We start from the raw sequence: 24,433 nt of genomic DNA on the forward strand, positions 1-24,433 counted from the left end.
GCTAAACTCTGGAATTATTTCAAGGGCTGCATAACAAACAATGGAAAAACTAGAAGTTGCAGTTACTGCCACACCTTTATTAGCATTTCTGGAAAACTAGAAAGCAACTCATATGGATGTGCATGTTAACTGATCAAGAGACACTGACAGCAAGATGCTGCCTTCACAGTCTTCAGCATGCATATCTGCGAGTGCTTGGCCACTTGGAACTGTGTGGTGGTAATATTCTTAATAAATTGTTTGGGAGTCTGTTGGACCCAAACGGATACAACACAGAGACACAACCTTCAGAGCACACAGTCAGGTGATGTCTGTGTGTACTCCACACTGACACTCTGTTCTAGGGATGAGCATGAACCGAACCATGAATCATGATTCATGCTAAAAACTGTCAATTCAAGGTTTGTTCAGAATGGGTTCATCTGATCCTGCTGCAACCAAACACAAAACAAACCTGGCCTTTTTTCTTGGCATGTGGTTTGGTTTATGTTTACTTCATTGTTCTAGACAGCCTGTTGCCAGCATGATTTTCCAGCCCCTGCGCTTCTGGTCAGATTCCAGTGAAACTGACTAGATGCCACACAGCTCTACTCTCCCATGCCCCCTGCACTTCTGGTCAATTTCCAGTGAAACAGACTAGATGCTGCAGCTCCACTAGCTCCAGCCCCCTGTGGCTTCTAGTCAGTGGAAACCGAACAGAATTGCCGGAGCCAGGAGAGCAGGTGTGGCGTCTATTTTGTTTCCAAGCTTCCTGTGGGTGAAACCAACCAGGGTAGTTTCCCTTTCTTTTCCCAGCTCCTAGGAGAGCAGTTTACTGGGGTACCTGCTTTGGAGGACTGTAACTCAGCCCCCTGAAATCCACTAAACTTAAGAGAGCTGGTAGAGGAGAGTCTGCTGAAGAGTCTGCCACAAGTTTGGCATCTCCAGCCCACTTGGGGGCAATTCTACACCTTCCCTAACTGAACAAACCAACCAATTGTTCAGGAAATTGAAAAAAAACACAGAATGAACCAAACCACTAATTTAGGCAACCCAACAAACCATGAACCGAACCAAACCACCATTTGAGCGTTCTATGCCCATCCCCGCTGTTCCAAAGAAACCCAAATCCTACAGCAAATATTATGCTACTGTACTGATTTACATCAATTAAGCTAATCAACTAGCCGTTGACTATGCATGTTACAAGTGAATCATTTTTACCTGGCTTCAGTTGCAGCAAGGGCCAAGTCAAATCTCATTTTATCTCCCACTTTACTTAGGTAACTGAAATATCTGAATGAAAAATAAAGATGAGAACACTTCAGATGCATTCCAACTTTAAAAAAATTGTGTCCAGGTCACTGAAATCCACTAAAAATAAACATTCAAATCTTTATTTTATACTATGATCTCCACATTTTGTGTGTGTGTGTGTAAGCACTCTTTTCAACTCTGCTCCACAATACTTTCCAATCTGGTTATTATATTGAACTTCACTGTGAATGTCTGCTGGTTTTAAGGGATATAGATGGCACAGTGCACTCGTTTTGTGGAGGACGGATAGAGTGGCATAGGGAAGGTCATGTAAAACTGGCTGAACAACTGTTTAATGGATATCTCAAGCAACTGGAACTACTGGGAGAGGAGGAAGAAATTTAGCACAGGTAATCAGGTTCCTACCCATAAATATTGCAAAAAGAGCAGAAATGCTATGAGAACATAATGGCAGTATATCCAGTGAGACCTAAGTAAAAATAGAAGCTACATTCTAATAAGCACACTTCCAATGCAGAAGCAATATAGACACTTTCTTAGAACAGTTTGTTCTTGTCTCTGGATGGCTTACTTTCTAAAAATGGTTCTCCTGTGTGCTAAGAAACACAGTAACCTTGAAGGCTGATGTGATTTTGAATGCCTGTTTCTAGCTCTGCTGGGAATTTCCACAACTGCAGCTTTGCTGAATTTGACCAGCTCAGCAGCTCTACCATACGCAACTCTTAGCAATGACATCAACTGGAGGAAACCATTAATGCCTCTTAACTCAAAGCTTCCTGTAAGTACTATTCAACATTTACCTGGGGGAGGCGGAGATTTTTCATTACTGCTTTGTTCTCCATTTCATACATTCTATTTACAGAAGGATCTAAAAGCTACCTGTACAAACCTTGTAAGAGTTACTATCCCAGTCCATAATGCAATTGCTTGCTTCAAACATTGTTTTAAACAAGCGTTTGTCAGTATCACTGTGGTACAGCCACTTACCGATGAGCTAGCTCTAGTTCTTTGACGGCATTCAGTACTTCCTTCAGGTTACTTTTTTCATCTTTCAGGACAGAAGTAGCTAGTCTCTGAAGCACCAGGGCCACATTGAACATAAGAACTGTATCACTGGGAGCCACATGTCTAGCCTGAGGACACAAAAGACTAATTTTTAAAAGAGGTGTCAGCCAGCACAACTCCAGCAATAAAAGATATGTACAAGTGATGTTATAACACAACCAGTGTAAAAAGACTCAAATTTTTTACCTTCAACAATGTTTGCTTGCACTCCTGTAATTTGCCACATTTGAAGAGAGCTCGGGCCAAATACAATAGTACTTCTGTGTTCTGATGCTTATAGAATTTTCTGAGGCAGTTTTCATACTGTAAGAAAGGGAATCCAAAAAGTTCCTATGCAATGCCATTAGCCTAAGCATCCAGTTTAACTAAATATAGTCAAACAGTTGTTCTCAATCCTAAAAATGTGTTTGATAAATTCAGTTCAGAAACCTGTTGCTGGACACACTGTAGCATCACACTAACTATTAAATCTGCTGCATAAGTGTCCTCAGAGCTTTACAACTCTTAACCTCATTACAATGGGAACCTCAATCACTTGGTATTTGCTGAAACTGAAATTTCACAGTGTTATTTGCAGCAAGCACTGTTATTGTTTACTTATACCAGGGGAAGAGCCATTGTTATTTTGCACAATTTGAAATCTCTAGATTTTTTACACCGAACACATCAGTAAATATTCACTCTAATTAAGAGGGCTGTGCCTTGAGTTCAAAGACAAGATACAAATCTTTGAAATTAAAAAAAAAAGGACAAAAGGTGTTGGGACTGGAAAAAAAATGTTCAATGAGATCAGGGATCCCTGAAAGAAGATATTATACCATGTCATTAATGAATGACAGAAAATGACAGTCCAAATGATTGCAGGAAATTTCTAAAAATGGATTAGATTGTAACAATTCTGATAATTGGTTTGTATATGAATCAGGATGCTGAGGTTCCAGACCAGTAGTTTTCAAGCTTACCACTTTCAGGGAACCTTTTTTCACATTATCAGTTTGCCTGCTAAGTAACTTCTGTGCAGCTAGGATGTATTTTAGAGGTGCACGCTAATATCACACAGTGCGCTGTTCAGGCCTTCACTGTTGCTATGTATAAACTGCCAACATGATCGACAGCACACCTTTTTGCAGAAGCAGGGGAAGTATTGGGCATGTTGCCCTTCAGAGAAGCCTGTCTACTACTATTGCTGCTGACCTTCTCATTAAGCACCCCTCACCCCGCTCCAACATCCGGTCTCCCTGGAACACAGGTTAAAGGTACCGTCCTAGACTACATAGGGATATTTTTGCTATATTCCTAAATCAAATAAGAAAAACTTATCTACTTTATATCTAATATAAACTTGGCATTCCTGATTAAAAATAAATATTAAAAATAAAAATATTCAATTAGGTAATACTTTAAAACAAATCATACAAGATTTGAGACAAAAGGTATACAGATCCGAAGATAAATCTACGATTTGCTGATGCTCCCACTGCTTTAAGAATCCTATTCCCTAAGTAAAGATTCTCAGTTGCATGAGTATGTGTGTAACGTTGCTTCCAATTTAGGCCACTCTATGATTTAATGGCCTCCAAAGCATCCTATTGCTAACAGCCTTGCTCAGGTCTTGCAAACTGAGGGCTGTGCTGCCTTTACTGAGTCAATCCATTTCAAGTCTTTCTCTTTTCTTGCAGCCATCAACTTGGTTGCATATTGCTAAATTAAGTAGCAAACTCCCATGTTTGGCATAACACTTTCCTATTTCTGTCTGTGAAAGTTATGTTGCTTTTTGAAAAATTCCACTGAAACTAATAAGTTCATAGACACTTGTTCATTTGTTCTTTACTCTGAATAGTGAAGAAATAACATCCTCCTCTTAATGTACTGCTTTAAGACTCCATTTTAAACCTCCAGTTTAAATTAATAAATGTAATTTACCAAATATGTACATCCATTTTGTATGCACCACTGTAAACTAGGCATAAGCAGCCCCGTGGTGCAGTAGTAAAGCTGCAGTACTGCAGTCAATGTTCCCTCTAAGCTGTGCAGTCTTGTGAGCAAAAATTCTACTTTGTGAGCTACTGGCATTAAAAGTTGTGAGTTAGCAATTTGGCTACTGCATACATTTGTGTGCTCTGTGGCCATCCTTCCTGAGCTAAGACAGAGATGTGTGAGCTGGAGGCTAAAAAACTGTGAGCTAACTCACATTAACTCAGCCTAGAGGGAACAATGATTGCAGTCCAAGCTCCCTGCTCACAACCTGAGTTCAATCCCGGCAGAAGCTGGGTTCAGGTAGCCTGCTCAGGATTGACTCAGTCTTCCACCCTTCCGAGGTCGGTAAAATGAGTGCCCAGCTTGCTGAGGGGAAACAGTAGATGATTGGGGAAGGCAATGGCAAGCAAACCACCCTTTAAAAAGTCTCCCATGAAAACGTCATGATGCAACATCACCCCAGAGTCGGAAATGACTGGTGTTTGCACAGGGACTACCTTTACCTTAAACTAGGCATGCCAATAGAAAAGCTCCACAGTAATTATTGGAGGTTTCATTTTTCTTCCAAGGGACATAGATATCAGTAGCTTAACATTTTGTGCATTTTCGAGAAAGATAGTGTTAACAATACTGAGAACTTTGGACATTTTCTATTTTCTGTTTATACTGAAGCCTCTGATGCATTCTTTGGGCCACCAAAAGAAGATGTCTAATGTCTGGAGGATTCATTCCACTAATGGTGGCACTTTTTGCCAGCACAAGAACCTTCTCTTGTTAAAAGAAGCTCTTTAAATGAGAGACTTGCTACCTTGTTGGATCAGGGGAATGCTGTGGACATGGTTTATCTTGATTTCAGTAAGGCTTTTGATAAGGTTCCAGATGATACTCTTGTTGACAAGTTGATAAAATGTGGTTTGGATCCTATTACTGTTAGGTGGATTTGTGACTGACTAATAGATTGCTCCCAAAGAGAGCTTGTTAACAGATTCTCATCCTCTTGGAGAGGAGTGAAAAGTGAAGTGCTTCATGGATCTGTCCTGAGCCCTGTGTTGTTCAACACTGTTATAAATTACTTGGATGAAGGAATAAAGGAGATGATCATTAAACTGGCAGATGACAGTGAATTGGGAGGGGTAACAATTACAGCAGAAGGCAGAATCAAGACACAGGACAATCTTGACAGGCAGGAAAACTGGGCCAAAACTAATCCAAAATGGATTTCAACAGTGATAAATGTACAGTTCTGCATTTAGGTAGGGGGGGGGGAATCAAATGCATAATTATAGGATGGGTGAGACTTGTCTTGGCAGTAGTATATGCAAAAAGAATCTAGGGGTGTTAGCAGACCATACACTGAACACGGGTCAGCAGTGTGATGTTGTGGCTAAAAAGATAAAATGTGATTCTGGGTTGCATCAACAGAAGCATAGTGTCTATATTATGTGAAGTGATAAAACCACGTCGCTCTGATTAGACCTCAAAGTCCTGTGTTCAGTTTTGGCCACTACAGTTTAAGAAGGTTGTTGACAAACTAGAATGTGTCCAGAGGCGGGCAAAGAGTCCTGGAAACCAAGTCCTGTGAGGAAAAGCTGACAGAGCTAGGTATCTCTAGCCTAGAGAGGAGATGACTAAGAGGTGATATACTAATCTTCAAGTGTTTGAAAGACTTATATAGAAGACTGAGTGGAGTTGTTAGCAGAGTTGTTTTCTGTTGTCCCAGAAGGACTAAGCACAACTAGTGGATAGCAATTGAATAAGAAGAATTTTTCGCTAAACATTAGAAAGATCTTCATGACAGGGTGATTCCTCAGTGGAACAGGCTTCCTCAGGAGATGGAGGACCCTCCTTCTTGGGTGTTTTTTTTTTAGAAGATGCTAGATGGCCATCTGACAGCAATGTTGATTCTGTGAATTTATGCAGATCATCAGATGGAAGGCAGAAAGGGATGAATTAGTGTTCAGCTGTTGTAGCCCTTTCTTAACATGTCACTTTGGGGTCAGGAAGGAATTTTCCTCCAGGCCAGATTGGCTAGGGATCCTGGAGGCATTTTGCCATTCTCTGGACATAGAGAAGGGGTCACTGGGAGAGTGGTAGTTGTAAACTTCCTGTGTCCTACATGGGTTGAACTAGATGACCCTTGAGGTCACTTCCAGCTCTATGTTTCTATGCCTCAGTAAGAGAAAAGGCTAAGGCAAAACAGCAACAAGTTAATGGAAGTATACATCCTTTGAACACGCTAAAAGAAACATATAGTGGCCCATATCCAATAAATGTTATCTGCCACTGCAAGGATATGCCTGACATGGGTGGGGGGTGGGATTTTGGTTAACATTTTCCTTCCACTTCAGAACCTTACACTGATACTAGCAGTGTTCCTGCAAGTCACCTGAAGCCCTGTAGGACAGTAGGAAAGTCCATATAAGTTTTTAATGTTTTTTTAAGTGTTCTCTTAACCTCCTTCCATCAGATTTTATTACAGAGTGATTCCATTTCTTACCCCATATTTCTGGATCAAGCTGTTCCTTATTAGCATTATGAAGCAAACAACTATGGAAATAAGAGATTTCATGTCTGTTCTAGAAGGGGAAAAGAGTTTAACACCCTCCTGAAAACACAAATCTTAGTAACAGCTGTGTTTAAAAAGAAAGCCTTGCATTTTCCCTTCCAAATAGTACTTATCAATCTGCTATCATAGTGATAAAGTTTAGAAAACCTTTCTTCAGGAAAATCCATGTTGCTTTTGCAACTTTACTTTGGATTTGGGTTTTATAAGACATGTTTCCAAGCCTTTGTTTTTAAGGATTACCATCTGTACAGCACTGATGTACTGTTTTTGTTCCACATAAATGTGTGCAAGATTGAGCCACACATCACTGATGTCTGCTGTTGCTTCTCTCACTTGAGCAAAAACATCACGAGCTTCACGGAAATATCCTTTGTGTGCCAGGACAGCTCCTAAAAAAGGAGAAGCCAGAGGAAAAGTTTCAAATGTATGCACTACCACCCAAACAGCAGAATCTAGAAGAAAATTCAGATCCAATAGTCACCTATGCCATTAGCAGCATACAAATTCTTTGGATCGTTCCTGAGTACTTGTTTGTAGATGGCTAGTGCACGGTCCTGATGGCGCTTTTCCTATTAAAATTTTTTTAATGAGTATTTACAACGTAAGAACTGAGCTAATGGTTGCTGAAAAGACCACAGAAATACAACATGAACATACATGGCATTTACAATTGTGTGCATTAAATGCCATCAAGCTGTTTCTAACCTATGACAACCCTATAAATATATGACCTCTAAAATGTCCTATCATTAACAGCCTTGATTAGGCATTGTGAACTGAGGGCTATGGCCTCCTTGATGAAATCAATGTTGGATCTTCCTCTTTTTCTGCTGCCTTCAACTTTTTCTACCATTATTGTTTTTTCTAGTGACTCCTGCCTTCTCATAATGTGACCAAAGTATGATAGCCTCAGTTTAATCACTTTAGCTTCTAAAGACAGTTCAGACTTGATTTGACCTAAAACCCACCTATGGCTTTATTGTTGTCCATGGCATCCATCAAACTCTTCTCCAATACTACATTTTACATGAATCAACTTTCTTCCTGTCAGCTTTCTTCATTCCTCCAACTTCCACACTCATACATAATTATAGGAAATATGATGGCATGAATTATCTCGATCTTGGTCGCTGGTGGCACATCCTTACACTTAAAAATCTTTTCTAGCTCCTTCATGGCTGCCCTTCCTAGATTTAATTACTACGGAATACTTGTTGGCTGCATGTATTAATCTGCTCTGCATTGTTCTTAGTTGTAATCTGCTTTGAGGCTGAATGAGAAAAGCAGACTACAAATTTTGCTTAAAAATGAAATAAATTACCTTCTCTCTGTCTCTGGTGGGCTGGTGCAAAGTCTGTAACCAAACATTACCCAGAGCCAACATAGAGTATGTGTCATTCTGGGTGGATGGCTGCTTCAATATTCTTTCAAATTTCTTCTGGCCCGGACCCCACTCTTGTTTAGCCAAATGAAGATTACCAATTAAGGACCAAGCATCTGGATGATCCTAAAACACATTGAGAGAAAGAGAGATATCACCCCAGTAAGTTTAGACCTGTTTACATAGAATAAGTGCTTATTTATAACCTTCTCACCACAACTCTGCTCATCCCCCAGGTTTAGCTTAAACAACAGTTCAAGAGGTATTGTTTTAAAAGAATACTTTAAAGGGAACATTCTAATAGTTTACTACTGAAAATTCTCTTTAAAAGTTTACAAAACATTCAGATATAGTTGCTCAAATTCTGGCAGATTTCCTTTAAACAGAAGAGTCAAGTAGCTGCCAAAAATGCCTTCCTGGGTACCTCCCACTGATCATGCAAAAAAGTAATACGTCATTTCTAGTACAATGTGAAAACTGATACCTCATATCATTCAATTTTTAGTCAGTATTCTTATCAATGTAAAGATTTGAAACGTCCTCACAGAAGGCTTTAGGAACCTGACAAACAGTAACATTGACTGTTCAACACATCCACACTCATACTAACCTGATTGATTTGAAGTGCTTCTTTAAACCAGTCGGAAGCTTCATAAAAGTTTCCCTTATCTCGTGCCATTGCTCCTAAACGCAGATAGCCTGAATACACAAAAATACACTAGAATAATCAAAGGCCCTATTTTTAAAATTATCATGCCATTAAGTGCAAAATGAGGCCTGTCTATGGCACAGGTGTTATGAATTGACCAGGGATGTCAGGCTAGAGTGGGTTAGCATTTCAAGTGTATTGAACAGCCACTGACAGCCTGTTAAAAAGCTGCTGTGGGTCTGAGCAGTAAAAGCAGAGAAAGAGCCTGATGGGACCAATATTTATGCCAGTCACCAGTGTGCCATTCTTAATTTACGTGAGAACAATGCAAACCCACGTTGCTGCACTGGCTTGATGCAATACTATGTTACAGTTCTACGAAAGCTCCCTCAATGGCATTGAACTGAAATCGAAAAGAGAAGGACAGTTCTGCCCAACATGCCTTGTGAAAAAGGCATTACAGATGAATGTATCTGCAAGGCTCAGATTACCAGACATTTGATCAACTTTGCTGTTTTCCTAGTTAAGATTCAAAGTTTCAAAAGATTTGAAAACGGGAGAAAGAAGCATCTCCCTCATTTTTTCAGAGGGTATGCCAGAATTACTTTCCTACATTACTTACACTTATTTTAATAATTTAGCAATATGAAATGAATTATTTATAACTTAATTTGGAATATTTAACAAACATAAAAATACCGATGTCTTCCTTTTCTAGAGGTGTGATCCAGAATTTCACTTCCTGCTGCAAACCCCCAATTTGCCCTCATGCTACTTCCTGTCCCCCAGTAACAGTATCTTAGAGAAACTAGTGGGCTTTAGCAGGAGGAATAAAGCAGGAAATTGACAGAACTGCCTTTCATCATCAGAAAATTTACAGCACAATCCGGGGCGGGGGGGGGGGCAGAAAGTCTTTTGGGAGTAGACGAGCCACTACATGGGTGCAGGAAGGGTTTGCACAGACGTACGACCGGCGCCACCACAGTGGGGGGGGGTTACGTGGGCAGGGCAAATGCTAGGGAATTAGAGATAGGCTGTGAGGCTTTTGCAAAAATTTTTGCAGATAAGATTGCGTCACTCTGCCACGACCTCCCCGCCACATTGGATACAGTATGTGAACTCGAGGCCCCGTGCCGGTCTTATGGTCCAGTCCTGGAATGCTTCGACACACTCAGCTTGGAGGAAGTTGACAGAATCCTCTCCGCTGTACGCCCAACAACTTGTGATCTGGACCCGTGCCCCTCCTGGCTAATTAAAGCTTGCCAGAGGAAGCTTAGGTGTCCTATATGGAACACCGTAAATAGATCCCTCTCGGAGGGACTTTTTCCAACGCCTTTTAAAGAGGCTGTGGTCCACCCTCTCCTGAAAAAGGCTACATCAGATCCGGCCAAATTGGCACATTACCGGCTGGTCTCAAATTTGCCCTTTTGGGGCAAAATTATTGAGAGGGCAATAGCATTACAGCTGCAGAGTTTTCTGGATGATATTTCCGTCCTAGATCCCCACCAGTCCGGCTTTCGTGGGGTCGTGGGACGGAGACAGTGCTGGTTGCCCTGGTGGATGACCTCCAGCGGCATCTGGATCGAGGCAGTTTGGCAGTGCTGAGGTTGTCAGCTACGTTCGATACGGTTGACCATCAGCTACTGACCCGCCGCCTCGCTGATGTGGGGATTCAGGGGCTGGCCTTGCAATGGCTTTCCTCTTTCCTTGATGGTCAGGGACAAAGGGTGGCAATTGGGGGAGAACTGTCCCAGAGGCATCCACTTAATTGTGGGGTGCCACAGGGGGCGGTGCTCTCCCCGATGTTGTTTAACATCTACATGCGCCCCCTTGCCCAGATTGCCCGGAGGTATGGGCTGGGCTATCACAAATATGCTATGACACCTAGCTCTATCTACTGATGGATGGATGGCCTGCCTGCGTCCCAGAAAATCTGGACCTGGCATTGCAAGCTGTGGCAGGATGGCTCAGGCTGCATGGGTTGAAGTTGAACCCAGAAAAGACAGAGGTCCTTTGCCTGAACCGTGGCAGCCTGGGAAGGGAAATCCCCCTACCAGTTTTTGACGGTATGCCATTGGAAACGGCATGCAAGGTCAAGAGCTTGGGGTGCTACTGGAGCCTTCCTTGTCAATGGAGGCCCAGATAGCAGCCACTGCTAAATCCACCTTTTTTCATTTTAGGCGGGTGAGCAGTTGGCCCCCTTCCTGGCAACAGTGATCCATGCAACGGTCACCTCGAGGTTAGACTACTGTAATGCCTTCTACATGGGGCTGCCCCTGTGCTGAACCCAGAAACTGCAGCTAGTGCAGAACGCAGCAGCCAGACTGTTATTGGGGCTCCGTAAGTGGGAGCACATACAGCTGAGGCTGAGGGAACTGCACTGGTTGCCAATTGTGTACTGGGTTCGTTACAAGGTGCTTGTTATTATCTTTAAAGCCCTATATGGCCGAGGACCTGCCTACCTTAGGGACCGTCTCTCCCCATATACTCCCCAGAGGGTATTGAGATCTGGTTTGCAAAATCTATTGACAATCCCTGGGCTGAAGGAGGCCAAACTGAAAGCTACAAGAGAAAGCTCCCCACTGGTGGAACCAATTACCAGAAGAGGTAAGGGCCCTGCAGAACCTTGCCCAGCTCCTCAGGGCCTGCAAGACTACCCTCTTTTGGCTGGCTTTTTCTTAATGTGGAACCTATTGTACCATCGTCATGTAAAATTGTAAGATGAGTAACATCGAGACTGTAGCACCAAACTAATTTGCTGGAATTGAATTTGATGGTTTTAATTAGATGGTTTTAATGTAATAGCATATATAAGTGAATTGAAAAATGTAATATGTTGTGTAAATAGTGTGCTTTTATTTTTGCAATGTTTGTATTTTATATTATGCTATGTGAGCCGCCCTGAGCCTGCTTCGGTGGAGAGGGCAGAATACAAATTAAATATTATTATTATTATTATTATTGACTCATGAATCATCAAGTCACAAAATCTTAAACAGCAGACACTTAATTTTTGATGCAAGGGCTAAAAGGGCTGAAACAAATTTCGCAACAGCTAGAGTGTTCTTAGGATCCTTACCACTGAGCAAAAGGGACAAGGTTTCCAAAGTATTGGCGGGGGGGGGGGGGGGAGAATGACTGGTTAAATAAAGGTTTAAAACAGTAATCCCTCATAATCTCAATCTGCATTCCAGCAGAGCATGAAAGGATGTATCAATCCTGTTAAGGTCACAAGGGCAGATTCTGTCAGCATAAGGCCTATTCAAAAATCTCCCCTGCAAAACGATTGTAGGTATAATGTTCAGTCTTGCAAACAAAAAAACCCCAGCTGCGATAACATGGGATACAGAATGATTACAGCCAGTAGTAAAAGAAATTAGTGATGTAGAGGCCCAGGAAGAAAATGAACAAAAGCCTGTCTCCCCCCAACCCCCAGGCCTCCCCCCCCCAAATTTTCCAATACATTATAATATATGAACTGTAGACAAAATTTGCCATACCACACATTTTGAGCAAATAAAACCTTCCATTAAAAAGCATTTCACTCATTCTAAAAAAACCTTTTCTGTTGGAAAAACTGAACAAGTACTCAGGGAAAAATGGGGGGGGGGGGAGAGGATGCCTTTTCTCTTAATTTTTCCAGTTTTGACCTGTGCCTTCCCTATATCTATACACTCTTCAAATATATGCTTCTAGGGAAGCACCCACAAAATCATGCAGTTTGAAAAGCAATGGCAAAAGTTTCTTACAGTCAACATAATTAGGATGTTCTCTTAGGATGTTCTTGTACAATTTTTCCGCTTCGTGGAATTCACACATTGCTTCATACAATCTAGCAAGGTTGTAGGAGGTAGTCACTGAGATAGCATTGTAGTAGTGCTCATCATGCTCAGCTTCTGCTTTAGCACGATCCAACGATGCCAAGAAGTATTTCTAAAGGCAAAAAAATTGAAACGGGAACATAAGTGTATGTTTTTAAGAATACAAAAATTGCACAAGTTCAAGTACTAATTATTGTACAAAAGTTGCACAGCAGCACGCTTCATACCTTTGCTTCTCCTAAATTTCCAAGTCTGAAGTGAAGAGCACCCACATTATTCAAAATCTCTGGAGGGACATCAGCTTGCACTTTCTCCTGAAGGATTCGTGTTGCTGTACCATAAGCAGAGAGAGCACCCTAAGAAATTTATAGATAAACATGAAAGAGTGAAGAGGTTAAAAGTTCAGCTCTAATAATTATGTAGTTTAAAGAGAGTGTACTTGATCTATCTTATCTCTACCTGTATATCTGTCTGTTCTAAGATTTGTGCAAGCTCAATCCATGCTTCTACATCATCTGGGTACTGTTCTGTGACCTTCTTCAAATGACCCTGTAAAAAAGGACCCATAATTTAGGCATGACAAGGATGCTTAAAAAGTCCAAAGACTTTACATTTTTCAACAAAGCAGAATTTGGCATTATTGCACACAATCAGAGGGAGACTCACAAACCTAATAGTTTTCAGATGTACTATTAAGCGCTACTATTTAAAGCCATGAAATCATTTGATGCTCAGCAATTTCTCATTAAGAACAGACAAAAATATTTGCCAACATGATTTTCAATAGAACACAGTAATTTAAAACTTGCATACTAAGGAATAAGGATAGTGCAAGAAGATAGTTTTGATTTATAACAGCTAATGATTTGCTGATATATAGAACTTAGCATCATTAAAACACACACACAATGCAAATATATCTTGTTAATGCTAAGAAGTCAAACTGAATTGAAAAAATGAGCTAACAGTTGCCAGATTATTCATTTTAAATAGCAGATACCGATAGGTGGAAACATTTAATTGTGTTATGAACATTTTGCATGAAAACAGCCCACACACCAAAGTTTACTGTAGTTATGCTATGATCCCACTTCAAGATAGTTAACGGAGACTTTTTTCTGCTTGTGTTTATTGGGTAGACAACTGATGTCTGTTAGAGCTTCAATTTCAGAGACTTCCCAATCTTTCACCAATATACCCAGAGTTAATAAAAATTAAGCATTGGCAAGAGAAAAGCCATCTTCTGAGAAAAGTTCCACTTGACTTTTTTTTGCTCTGGTCTGTTAGTAGCAAGTGTCATCTACCCCTCCCCACTGATGGTTAGTCTGTCAAAGTCCATTCTCATGCCTACTAACTGGCTCACCAGTTTCAGCAGGGTAAAGAGGGAAGGAGAGGAAAACATGCTCTTCTTCCAAAAGACTTCCCTTCCCCCATCCCTGTTACTTGCTGTGCCTTATGCTACATGTGTATGAATTAATGCTGCTTGCTATGAAGGGAATTCCCCAGAATTCTAAGACGTTATTCTAAGTTAAAGTCTACACTGCTTAGACCTTATTCAGAAAGTCCATCTAGAGGGTTATCTTTATCTTTTTCTTTGTATTTGAACCTACCGCTGAAACTATATTTTTCTTTAATTTTTGCAATAAAGCCTTATTTTGCTTTACAGTGTGGTGCTGGAGTCAACTGGACCAAACCCAGGTTAAACATGACTACATTATCACCAAGGGGCTTATTTCAAGGCCCCAGGTTGGAGACAGGGGAATAAATTTCTCAGACCAAGGCAGGTCAGCCTTCACAAACACTAACATACATTGAATACAATGAGTCAGCAATGCAAATCTTAACTTGTGCATTGTAAATACTATACCTTTGCAATGTCTCGTTTGTCTTGATCTTCTGAAGCAGCATAGAGAGATCCAAGAATTTTCATAGTCTCATAATTATTAGGGTAGGCTTTCAGAACTTTTTCAAAACATTGTGATGCATTCTCTTTGTCTCCCCGGTAAATGTACATTTGACCGAGTCCAAAAAATGGTAGCACAAAAGAGGAAGAAGCAAATTGGGTGGCTTGATAGTAGTACTGAAAAGCTTGATCATAATCTTCCTAATTTAAAGGAGAGGCAGGGTTAGAATATATGACATGAAAACTTACTTTGAGAATAAAAACAGCTAATTTCCAAAGAGGAAAAAACAAAAAGCACCATACCTGAACATGAAAAGACCTGGCTAATTGGTAGCAACTCTCTGCCTGCATTGCTTCGACTTCAGTATTATGAAAAGCATGGAGAGCCAAATGTTGGACTTTACCATAATCCTGCATAAAGAAGATGGTCAAGTCATCAGCAATTTCTTAAAAACCTTCAAAATCATTGTCCATGACATTTAGTTCTTGAAAGGATTAATTCTGAATAGTATGGAGTGGTTTGCACGTGTGGTTTCAGTGTGTAAAAACATCAAACACAAGATTGCCTGCATTCACATCAAAAAGTGACAGTGGAAAATATAGTAAGTTCTGGTTTATACTTTCCCCATATGAATATGACAGACACCAGCCTGAAGGAAATGTGCCTGCAGTGAACCCAGCAGTACTGCTGCAAGTGTGAAAGATCCTGACCAGAACTTAGGGTGCTTAATAACAAGAATAAATGTATTTATGCACTCCTCAACTGTCTATTTAAAAAATAAAGAAGTGCAGTATTTCTTGTCCTTCACAGTAAACATGCTTCTGAAATTTATGCGCACTTTACACTGCCACCAATGGTATTAAGGCTATCCTAATGTAAAGCCTAATTTGTTAAGAAATGTTTTAAGATGATCAGGTAATGATATAACTCACCTTTTTTGAAGTGATCTATCTTACCTTTTTAAAGAAGAAATGATTCGCCAAGTGATTTAACACCATTGGGTTACTAGGATCAATTGTGTATGCTCTAGAGAGCAGCTGAACGCCATTCTTGATGGAATCAGCCTGAAACATTGAGAGATGTTTTATTTCTTTTTACAGGTTTCAAATTGTAGAATTCAGAAACCACCATTTCTTCATTATAATATTCCTAGAACTAATCTTAAAAAAGAAATCATGTCGTTTCATGAACAAGTAGCTCCACTGGGCTTTCCATTCCAGTCATCCAGGTATCAACAACTGTCTCACCCCAGTTCCCTATTGGTGAAAAGGTGAAATCGACCTGCATTACATGCATCTCCTGGGGATGAGTGAGATTAGGAATACAGGTTATTAAGGATGTCAAAATTACAAAGTATTAAAATATTACAAAGGTAGCTATGAGAACTCATAAAAAGAATTTACTTTGACAGGCCCAAGGACAGCAGCACAAGAATCAATGAAGATCTTTCTTAGGCCTTTTAAATGCATTTCCAAAATGAATCAGTAAGTCTCGTCCTGCAGCAATCATGCTCTGTACCAATTAAACTGCTTGAAGTTACAGTAAATACTCTAAGCAGGGGTACAGAAGCCAAGTATCATAGAAGTCTATGAATAGTATACAGGCTAACAAAACACAGTGACAGTGTGACACAATGAGGCCATGGAGATTAATGACTTCCAAGTAAGGGGCTAGAACTACAAAGACAAAGTTTTATCAAGAGGACTCCAAAGGAGGGGAAATCTTGACTTATAGGCCTTTTGTTCCTTACAGAAATATTTCTTTTTTTCATATAAAGAAAAAAACCCAAGATACGTTGAGATATGCTTGTTGGGGCATATTGTACACTAGACATAGAAATCACTGGTAACCTAGATACAAGCAATGGGCCATACACCACATGGGTATCATATAGTTACTTATGGTCCATTTTAAGAAGGATCTCTTTTAAGGATCATACATTCTCAAGAGCATAGAAGACTGTATATACATCTGTAAAAACAGGAAACAGCAACATGCTGTATCTCAACAGGCTTAATTTTTTAGTGGTAAGACACTTATCTCTACTAGATTGTCAATAAAGCAAACCTACCTCTTTGTTATTGAGTTCCAGAACAGCCAATCCAACTAAAGCTCCCACACATTTGGAATTGAGCTCCAGTGCCCTGCTGAATGCCAAGCGAGCTTTTTCCAGTTTGTTCAGTTTTACAAAGCAGTGGCCCATGCCCAGCCGAACCTCAGCTAAAGGGAGGGAGGGAAAGAAGCAAACAATTTTCAAGATTTAGGTCTTTTCACTTGGATACTCCGAATGCTCAGCTGCTAAAAAAAAGTGCTTATGTCTGTCTATCATGCATTTAAAGGATCTAATAATAATTCCAATGTGTTCACCAAACAAGAGCTAGTGGTTCATAAGAAAGCTTACAAACTGTTAATTATTGAGAAGAAGAAAGTTACACTAAGCATCCCTGGTCTGAATTAATTACTGCAGTTAAGCAGAAAAATCAGAGGGGATTTTGGAGGTTAATTACAGATAAGAGACAATTTCCTCATTTTCTTGTTGATCCATTAATCACGTCCGAGTCCTGGGAGTCCTTCTTTTATCAATTATATAATGATGCTTCTTCAGTTTTGGCTACTACTTATGACTTTGCTGAACTCCCTGAGTAGCCTCCTGTCTCACCTCAGGAAATTAAATCTCATATAACTCTTAAAAAATGGTAAAGCTCCTGGTTCAGATGGCATCCCTCCCAAGTTTTTTAAAGAAAATATTGAGCGGTGGGCGCCTTTTTTAGTGTCTCTCTTCACATAGATAGATTCTACAGCCAAATTCCTACAGAATAGCAGTGCCTGCTTTTAAAAATAAAGGGAGGAGAGATGACCCTGTGAGCTATCGACCTATCAGCCTGTTAAATATATGCAGTAAGTTATATTCCAGGCATTTGTTAGAGAAATTTATTCCTTGGTTAACTCAGGGAGATAGGATCACCACAGAGCAAGAAGGTTTCAGAGAGCAGTGATTTATCTTAGATCACTGTATTGTTTTACAGAACCTCATTGAGAAATATGCTACAAGTAGCTCAGTCTCATTATTTGCCATTTTTATAGACCTCAAGGCCGCTTTTGATTCTATATCAAGATCTTAGCTCTGGGCTAAGCTAGAATAATCATCTATAGATAAAAGACTCCTATTGCTCATTAGAACACTCCATGGAAATACTCAACTAAATGTCAGATATAACACCAACGGATGTCTTTCAGACTCTATAAATGCCAACAAGGGAGTTAGACAGGGATGCTTACTTGCCCCTTTTTATTATTATGATTATTAAATGATGTCAGTTTCCTTAACTCTCCTGATCTGCATCCTCCTAAACTATACCAGGGCCAGTGGTGATTTTGGCTAGGACTCCAATTGGTTTGCGACATGCACTCTCTAAATTTGCAGACTTTTGTAAGGAAAACAAATTGGAAGTAAATTACTCTAAAATTAAAACCATGACTTTTGGAAAAAGACAAAAGAAAAGGCACTGGGCTATTAATGGACACCCTATTGAGCAAGTGTTCACCTTTAAATACCTACGTATGGTGATCCAAGCTTCAGAAGTGAAGATTGCCCATAGTAACTATGCAGCAACACAAGGTGAAAGATCAGCAAATGCTATTCTAAAATTTTTGCGCACTAGAGGGGCTCACTTTATACCTGCTGCATTAAAGTGGTTTCAAGTAAGAGTGATTCCCCAGCTGCTCTATGGTACCTTTTTGGGACCTCCATCCCATTGTTTCTGCCCATTGGAACGTATTCAACCAAAATTTCTAAGGGCAGCACTTCAGTTACCAAGATGTATCTCAAATGCTAAGCTTACACTGGAGACAGGCCTGATGTCCACTGAATCCAAGATAATCCTGTCCTCACTTTATAAATGGCCCAGTGTCAATTCTCAACCTCAAAATCTAACATATTTGCTATTAGATAAATTTCAATCTAGCTGGTTAAAAATGATTACTAATAAACTAAATTTACCGGGTTTCTCCCCTCAGTTCATTCTGTCCCTTAACAGTGATCAGGCCAAAAAAGCTCTACAACAAAGGATAAAGGACACGGAAAGACACTTTGATCTCTCAAAATGCCCGGATTTTATTGTGTCTGATTCAATTAGGTATCATCTTGCTCCTCTCCCCTATCTTACTAACCTAGAGGATCACAAGATGAGGAAAGCTTTCTCCCTGGCAAGATGGTCAAACCTCCCTTCTGCTGTTCTTGAAGGAAGGTATAAGAAAATTCCATTTGCTCAGAGACTCTGCAAATGTGAATTGCAAGAAATAGAAACAATCGAACATGTGCTTCTAAGATGTCCTTGGTATGGTTAAGCCCGTGCTAAATACATTTTCCCTTGGGTTAAGGCTAAGCCAGGGCTAACAGAGTCTGCTCAAGTAGTCCATCTCCTCTCAGATGCCAATCAGAATATCACAAAACAGGTAGCTAAGTTTTGTAATGCTTGTCTCTGCATCTACCATCAGTCAAATAATTTAACAACGAATAGCATGAACAAAAGGTCTGCCCAAGTATTTGGTTCTGTTGCCAAACGTGCATTTTCAATCTTTGTATGTGCTTTTTTCCAACAAATGTTCATCCAATAAAAGATACAATTTCTTTTTTACTAGGTTGACTTTAATGAAAATATTTCAATTTTACTGCAGCAATGACCAGTATCACAGGAACAATATGGCAACAGTTTCCATTGTTAAGTGTATGAGATAGCGCAGAGAAAACTAACTTGTCTTGGGAGCAAATATGCTAAGAGTAGAAGGTACAAATATTTTAAAAATCAACCATAAATTCAGACAACTTGGATTTAAGGACATTGTTTTCAACTTTAATGAGCCAAAAAAAATCTTTAATTAACCCGAAATATTTGTTTCTTACCAGGGCAGCCTGGGTTGGTTCGCAGTGCCTTTTTGTAATAGGCAAGAGCTCCTCTATAATCTTTCTTGTTGAATGAAATGCATGCTTTACCTATTCAATGCAAACAACAGAGCTGATTAAGAGCTACTGAAATTTGCCATGGAGATCAATTCAACAACAGTTCATGTTTCCAATAAAACCATGTTAGGAAGCATGAAATTATAAAGAAGTGATATCAGGTAGCAATTATGTCAAGAAAGACAAATATAAGTCTAAGTTTCTTTACTTGGAAGAAAGTAACTCTCTAGAAATGTTCATATTTTACATGAAGACTTGGATCCAATTAGATACATCTAAGGTCCAAATGTTTAACATATTGTTCTTTTGATAACTTCAAAACTTAGTTCAATACAAAAGAAGTAATACAAATGACTTTTTAAATCAGTTATTCATTATAAAAAATTCATATCACTTGCCTGTTCCTTGCAAGAAGGGCCTTGCAGAGAAATGGGTGCTGAAAAGGGAACTCTATTTTTATTATTAACACATGCAGAGCAAAGGAGGCAGAGATAAGATCCTGTCTTTGCCAAGACAAAAGATCATGAATCACATCATTCCCCCCAACCAGCTCCTTTACTTCCCAGACTCTCCAGAAATGTTCTCTGGGAGGTGGGGAAGAGATTTCAGATGTGCATGGGCATTTGTAACATAAAAATGTCCACAGCTAGGAATGATTGTGAATCTGATTAGGGCACAGTTTGCAAATGATTTCAGTCTTCTCCCTTGGAGAGTTCATTGGATCAAAACTTAAGCTATGGTTTCTGTTGCACTACAGTATTTTTGGGAAAACAGAGAGAGGAATTCTCTCCTTCCTCCTAGAGTTCTGCTCCTTGAACTTCTGCCACAATTCAACAGAAGCCCACTGGAATGAAATTCTGAACTGGGATGGAACAAGGGGAATCTGCTTATACCTAGCTGTACAAGCATATACAAGATGATCCAGATATTTGAATGAGTGTTCACAAACCACAAAACTGAAGTAGAAATATTTTCCTTAGAATTTGGAAATCCCATATTCAAAACTACAAAGACATAATAATGGGCTATCAAATTAAACCATAACTGATATTTCTCTGTCATTTGCCAACTTAACTTCAAGCCCCGATGGCCAATTCAGATAGGTATGTGTTACAATGCTTCTAATAGTCTGCAGTGGGAGAAAATTCCCTACAAAGGGATGCGGTAGCCACTGAAACTGTCTGCCCTTATTCATACATACATGATAGTATTTAAAAAGTGCCTTTGGTGAATCTCAGATTATCATGAGAGGAACCCTGGTGGGCCTACCCTCTAGACCTTTTGTATGAGTTTAGTACAGCAGAGAACTTCCAAAAATATTCCACAAATTTCTCACCAAGAAGTGCCGGAATATTATTTGGAGACTGGTTGAGCACAAAATGAAACTGTGCATCAGCTTGATCCATTTTATCACCCTCCAAAAGACAGAAGCAGGCTCTTCCCAATAAGTGATTCTAAGTAAGGAAGAAATAAAATGCAAGTTTCCTGAAACTCTGAAGAAAAGTTATACCAAGACAATACTAGTTCTTGCTCTTCCTGACTCTACTGATTCATGGTGAATTAGTTTACTCTGACCTCTTATTGCAGAAAAGATGAACTAGCAAATAGCAAACCCACACATTCCCCAGTCTGTTACTTTATAAGCTTCTTTTTTCTCAAATATCTCCATGGTAAAAATATGAAGGCCTGGAAAAAAACCTGGAAAATGTTTTCCTCTCGTTTTTTTCTTGCAAGGACCTTCCCCATCATTGTTTCCAACTTAAAAGGTATAACATGACACAACTTTCAATGGACCAAGATCTGGGAAATTTGGGAAGCACTGAAAAAAGAACTTGTACACCACAGACACACACCCTTGCAAGAACTGTTTTCATTTAAATATAGGCAATTTTGACATTTAACATTCTATAGTGAGTTTAATGACTTCAGAGTTTTCAATGTTATAAAGCCCTGCTGACTTCACCCACTTTCTAAAAATGACTGGTAGGCACCAGGAAAGGGGTCAGCAGGTACCATGGCCATGTTGGGGATCCCTGAGGTATTCTTTCAATCCCACAACTGGATTATGGGTACTATAATTTTGCTAAATTTGTATACAAAATAGGATTTTTTCAATTGTTGTTACCTGATCATACATGATTATTTTGTCAGCCATAGTATACAGTAGAGTAGCTTGCGTAATAAGCTCTTTCTTGTTGTCTTTATTCTTTTCTTTTCGAGCCTGCTGTACATAGTAGGCTGCTAAAGTGTCTAAGCAAGTCATCTGATCTTTCTCATGGTCTCTGTAATCCAGGTTTCCATCTATACGAGCAGCCTCGAGCAGTTTCACAAAATCTTCGGTTTTGCCTTGTTTGTAGTATTCCAGCTACAAAAATAATATCACCGAATATTATCTATTTCACTGCAATTTGTGAACCACAGATGATCACCATACAGTGTGCACTAGGAACAGCTCACCCACTCACTTAAGTGGAAGAAGGTGCCACACACACGTTTCTTTGCATGTATGACTATACTCCATCTCACAAAGTTCTATGCAAAAGAATCAGAAATAGGTATTCGTATTGGAGCACAACAACACAAGAAAGCAGGAGGGAAACACACTAACAATAAAGTAATTCAAAAAATGAGACATAAAAGATTCCCAAACATAAACTCAGACAACTGTTTTGTAACAACCGGTATTCCCATTTCAAAATTAACTCTGCAGTCCTATGAACATGTATCTGGAAGTTCCTCCCTTGAACTCAACAAGGCTTTTCCCCAAGTAAACATGTAGAAGACTGGGTTATTAGTCTTCCCTAGAAATTAAATACCAGATAAACTGTACAATGAATTATTGGAAAGATACTGACCGCTAAAGCAATCCATATGTGCAGCTGAGTATGTTCCTGTTTAAGAATACTTATAACTTCATCCCCCTCCGGTAACTGATCAAAGTCAAGCTCGATGACCTAAAAAATATAGCATATTGATTAATTACATATTCATGAACCACAGTAGACAAGTTTAATGAGCTACTAAGATTTCCACTGTACTAGTAGTTATGCATCTTACAGTACATCTACTACAAACTATTTATTCTGAAGATCCTTTAAACTGCTGCCTTTGCTGAAATATTTAGGGAGTGGGGTTTTGTAGTCCTGTAGTTTATGGGCAGAGTGGTAAAGCTGCAGTACGGCATTCGGAGCCCTCTGCTCATGACCAGAGTTCAATCCCAGTGGAAGCTGGTTCAGGTAGCCGGCTCCAGGCTGACTCAGCTTTCCATTCTTCCAAGGTTGGTAAAATGAGTACCCAGCTTGCTGGGGGGAAAGTGTAGATGACCGGGGAAGGCAATGGCAAACTACCCCGTAAAAAGTCTGCCGTAAAAACGTTGTGAAAGCAACGTCACCCCAGAGTCCAAAATGACTGGTGCTTGCACAGGGGACTACCTTTACCTTTTTACCTTTTTTTAGTTTATGGGTATTTCACATAAGACTACTTCCCTACGCAGAAGCTCAAAGAAAAAACACCACATATGCATTCACTATATATGAAGAACATACCAGATATAGGTATTCTCCTACACAAATGGCTTTCCATGTTGTAAAAAGCACAGAAGTAACAACAAGGGTAACACCCCTTCGACACAAGTTCACACGCGGAAAAGCAATTCTATTTTATGTAAAATAACTGTAAATTCAAAAGGAAGGAACAGTAACTAGGAGCATCTTCTTATGCATGTTCTCCTACTCAACAGTGAGTTCAGGAAAAGAAATAAGTACAAGTAAGGATTGTCAAAAGCACATCAGGGTCACTCTGGTTTGTATGTACACACAACTCACACAGAAAATTATTGTTATGGACACAGAAACCTTTAACATTGATTATTAGTTAACCCATAACACCTTTTATTCTGTCAAAACCATGGACTGCTAAAGAAAGCAGCCATAGTAAAGGGCGAACTGGAAGCTGCCAGCTTTACGGCCAATGATGGCTACAAAGCGGCAAAATAGTTATTAGGTGTCAATTAATACTTCGGTCGATGCCTGCCCCCGTTGGCCAAAGACACGCAGATAAAGGATCCTCGGCGGTCCTCCGAGAAAAGGCAAGTGGAGGATGGAATGGAAAGAATAGTAAGTCTCCCTCCTTCCTTCCCGATAGCTACAAACACAGAAAAAGGAAGCGCAGCAAGCCATTAAGACTCCAAACGTCCTCGCGATTCTCCGATTCGCCACACTCACCTCGTCAGTGTCCCGGAGGGGGATCTCGATCGAGCCCCGGGACATGATGTGGATGGTGGTGCCACCGCCGTACCAGCCGCTTCAGGCGAGCAACTTCAGAGGACGCCTCACCGCCAGAGCAGCTCCCTCAGCAACAGGACCTTCTGCCCACGCAGCCGCTCCGCGGCCTCGACCTCGGAAGTACTTGCAGGAGGACTGGAGTGAAAGGGAAGCGGCAACAAACGCCACTACGCCTCAGAAATCCCGCCCCGGCCTTGAGCCTGAACCGCTGCCTCCCTCTTCTTCCTGCAGGGGGCAACCAACAACCAAAAAGCAAACTGGCGAAGCAGGAAGGAAGTGACCGTGACGTCCTCTCTGGAAAGAATAACCGCCGTGGGAACTGTAGACCACGCTGAGAATTCTGGAGTGCTCTGGAGTTGCGCCAGCTCTGGCCTGGGAAATTTCTGGAGATTTGGAAACTGTGCATGTGGAGGACAGACTTTGGGGAGGGATTTCATCTAGAATGTATGGAATGCTATAAAGTTTGACCTTTGAGGCTGCCATTTTCTTCAGGAGAACCGATCTCTAGTTTGACAATCAGCTACAATTCGGGGGGCTCCAGGCTCCGCCTGAAGATTAGCAACCCAAACC

General features: G+C 40.3%; 1 protein-coding gene across 1 annotated transcript in view; it reads right to left on the minus strand.

The window, feature by feature from the left end:
- Positions 1 to 24,141, minus strand: part of CTR9 (CTR9 homolog, Paf1/RNA polymerase II complex component) — a 36,574-nt gene extending 12,433 nt beyond the window's left edge. The window contains exons 1-19 of the mRNA XM_060263292.1: positions 23,804 to 24,141; positions 22,436 to 22,534; positions 21,706 to 21,945; positions 20,917 to 21,034; positions 19,524 to 19,613; positions 16,692 to 16,840; positions 15,577 to 15,684; positions 14,923 to 15,030; positions 14,584 to 14,820; positions 13,176 to 13,265; positions 12,944 to 13,072; positions 12,645 to 12,828; positions 8,857 to 8,945; positions 8,187 to 8,372; positions 7,347 to 7,434; positions 7,106 to 7,254; positions 2,509 to 2,625; positions 2,245 to 2,390; positions 1,204 to 1,275 (exon numbers count right to left, since the gene is read on the minus strand). Coding sequence (XP_060119275.1) covers positions 1,204 to 1,275; positions 2,245 to 2,390; positions 2,509 to 2,625; positions 7,106 to 7,254; positions 7,347 to 7,434; positions 8,187 to 8,372; positions 8,857 to 8,945; positions 12,645 to 12,828; positions 12,944 to 13,072; positions 13,176 to 13,265; positions 14,584 to 14,820; positions 14,923 to 15,030; positions 15,577 to 15,684; positions 16,692 to 16,840; positions 19,524 to 19,613; positions 20,917 to 21,034; positions 21,706 to 21,945; positions 22,436 to 22,534; positions 23,804 to 23,848 — 2,444 coding nt within the window. The 5' untranslated portion in view covers positions 23,849 to 24,141. The remainder of the gene's footprint in view (positions 1 to 1,203; positions 1,276 to 2,244; positions 2,391 to 2,508; positions 2,626 to 7,105; positions 7,255 to 7,346; positions 7,435 to 8,186; positions 8,373 to 8,856; positions 8,946 to 12,644; positions 12,829 to 12,943; positions 13,073 to 13,175; positions 13,266 to 14,583; positions 14,821 to 14,922; positions 15,031 to 15,576; positions 15,685 to 16,691; positions 16,841 to 19,523; positions 19,614 to 20,916; positions 21,035 to 21,705; positions 21,946 to 22,435; positions 22,535 to 23,803) is intronic.
- Positions 24,142 to 24,433: the final 292 nt, after the last annotated feature.

The sequence above is a fragment of the Heteronotia binoei genome, chromosome 21 (genome assembly GCF_032191835.1).
Source record: "Heteronotia binoei isolate CCM8104 ecotype False Entrance Well chromosome 21, APGP_CSIRO_Hbin_v1, whole genome shotgun sequence".
Lineage (NCBI taxonomy): Eukaryota > Metazoa > Chordata > Lepidosauria > Squamata > Gekkonidae > Heteronotia > Heteronotia binoei.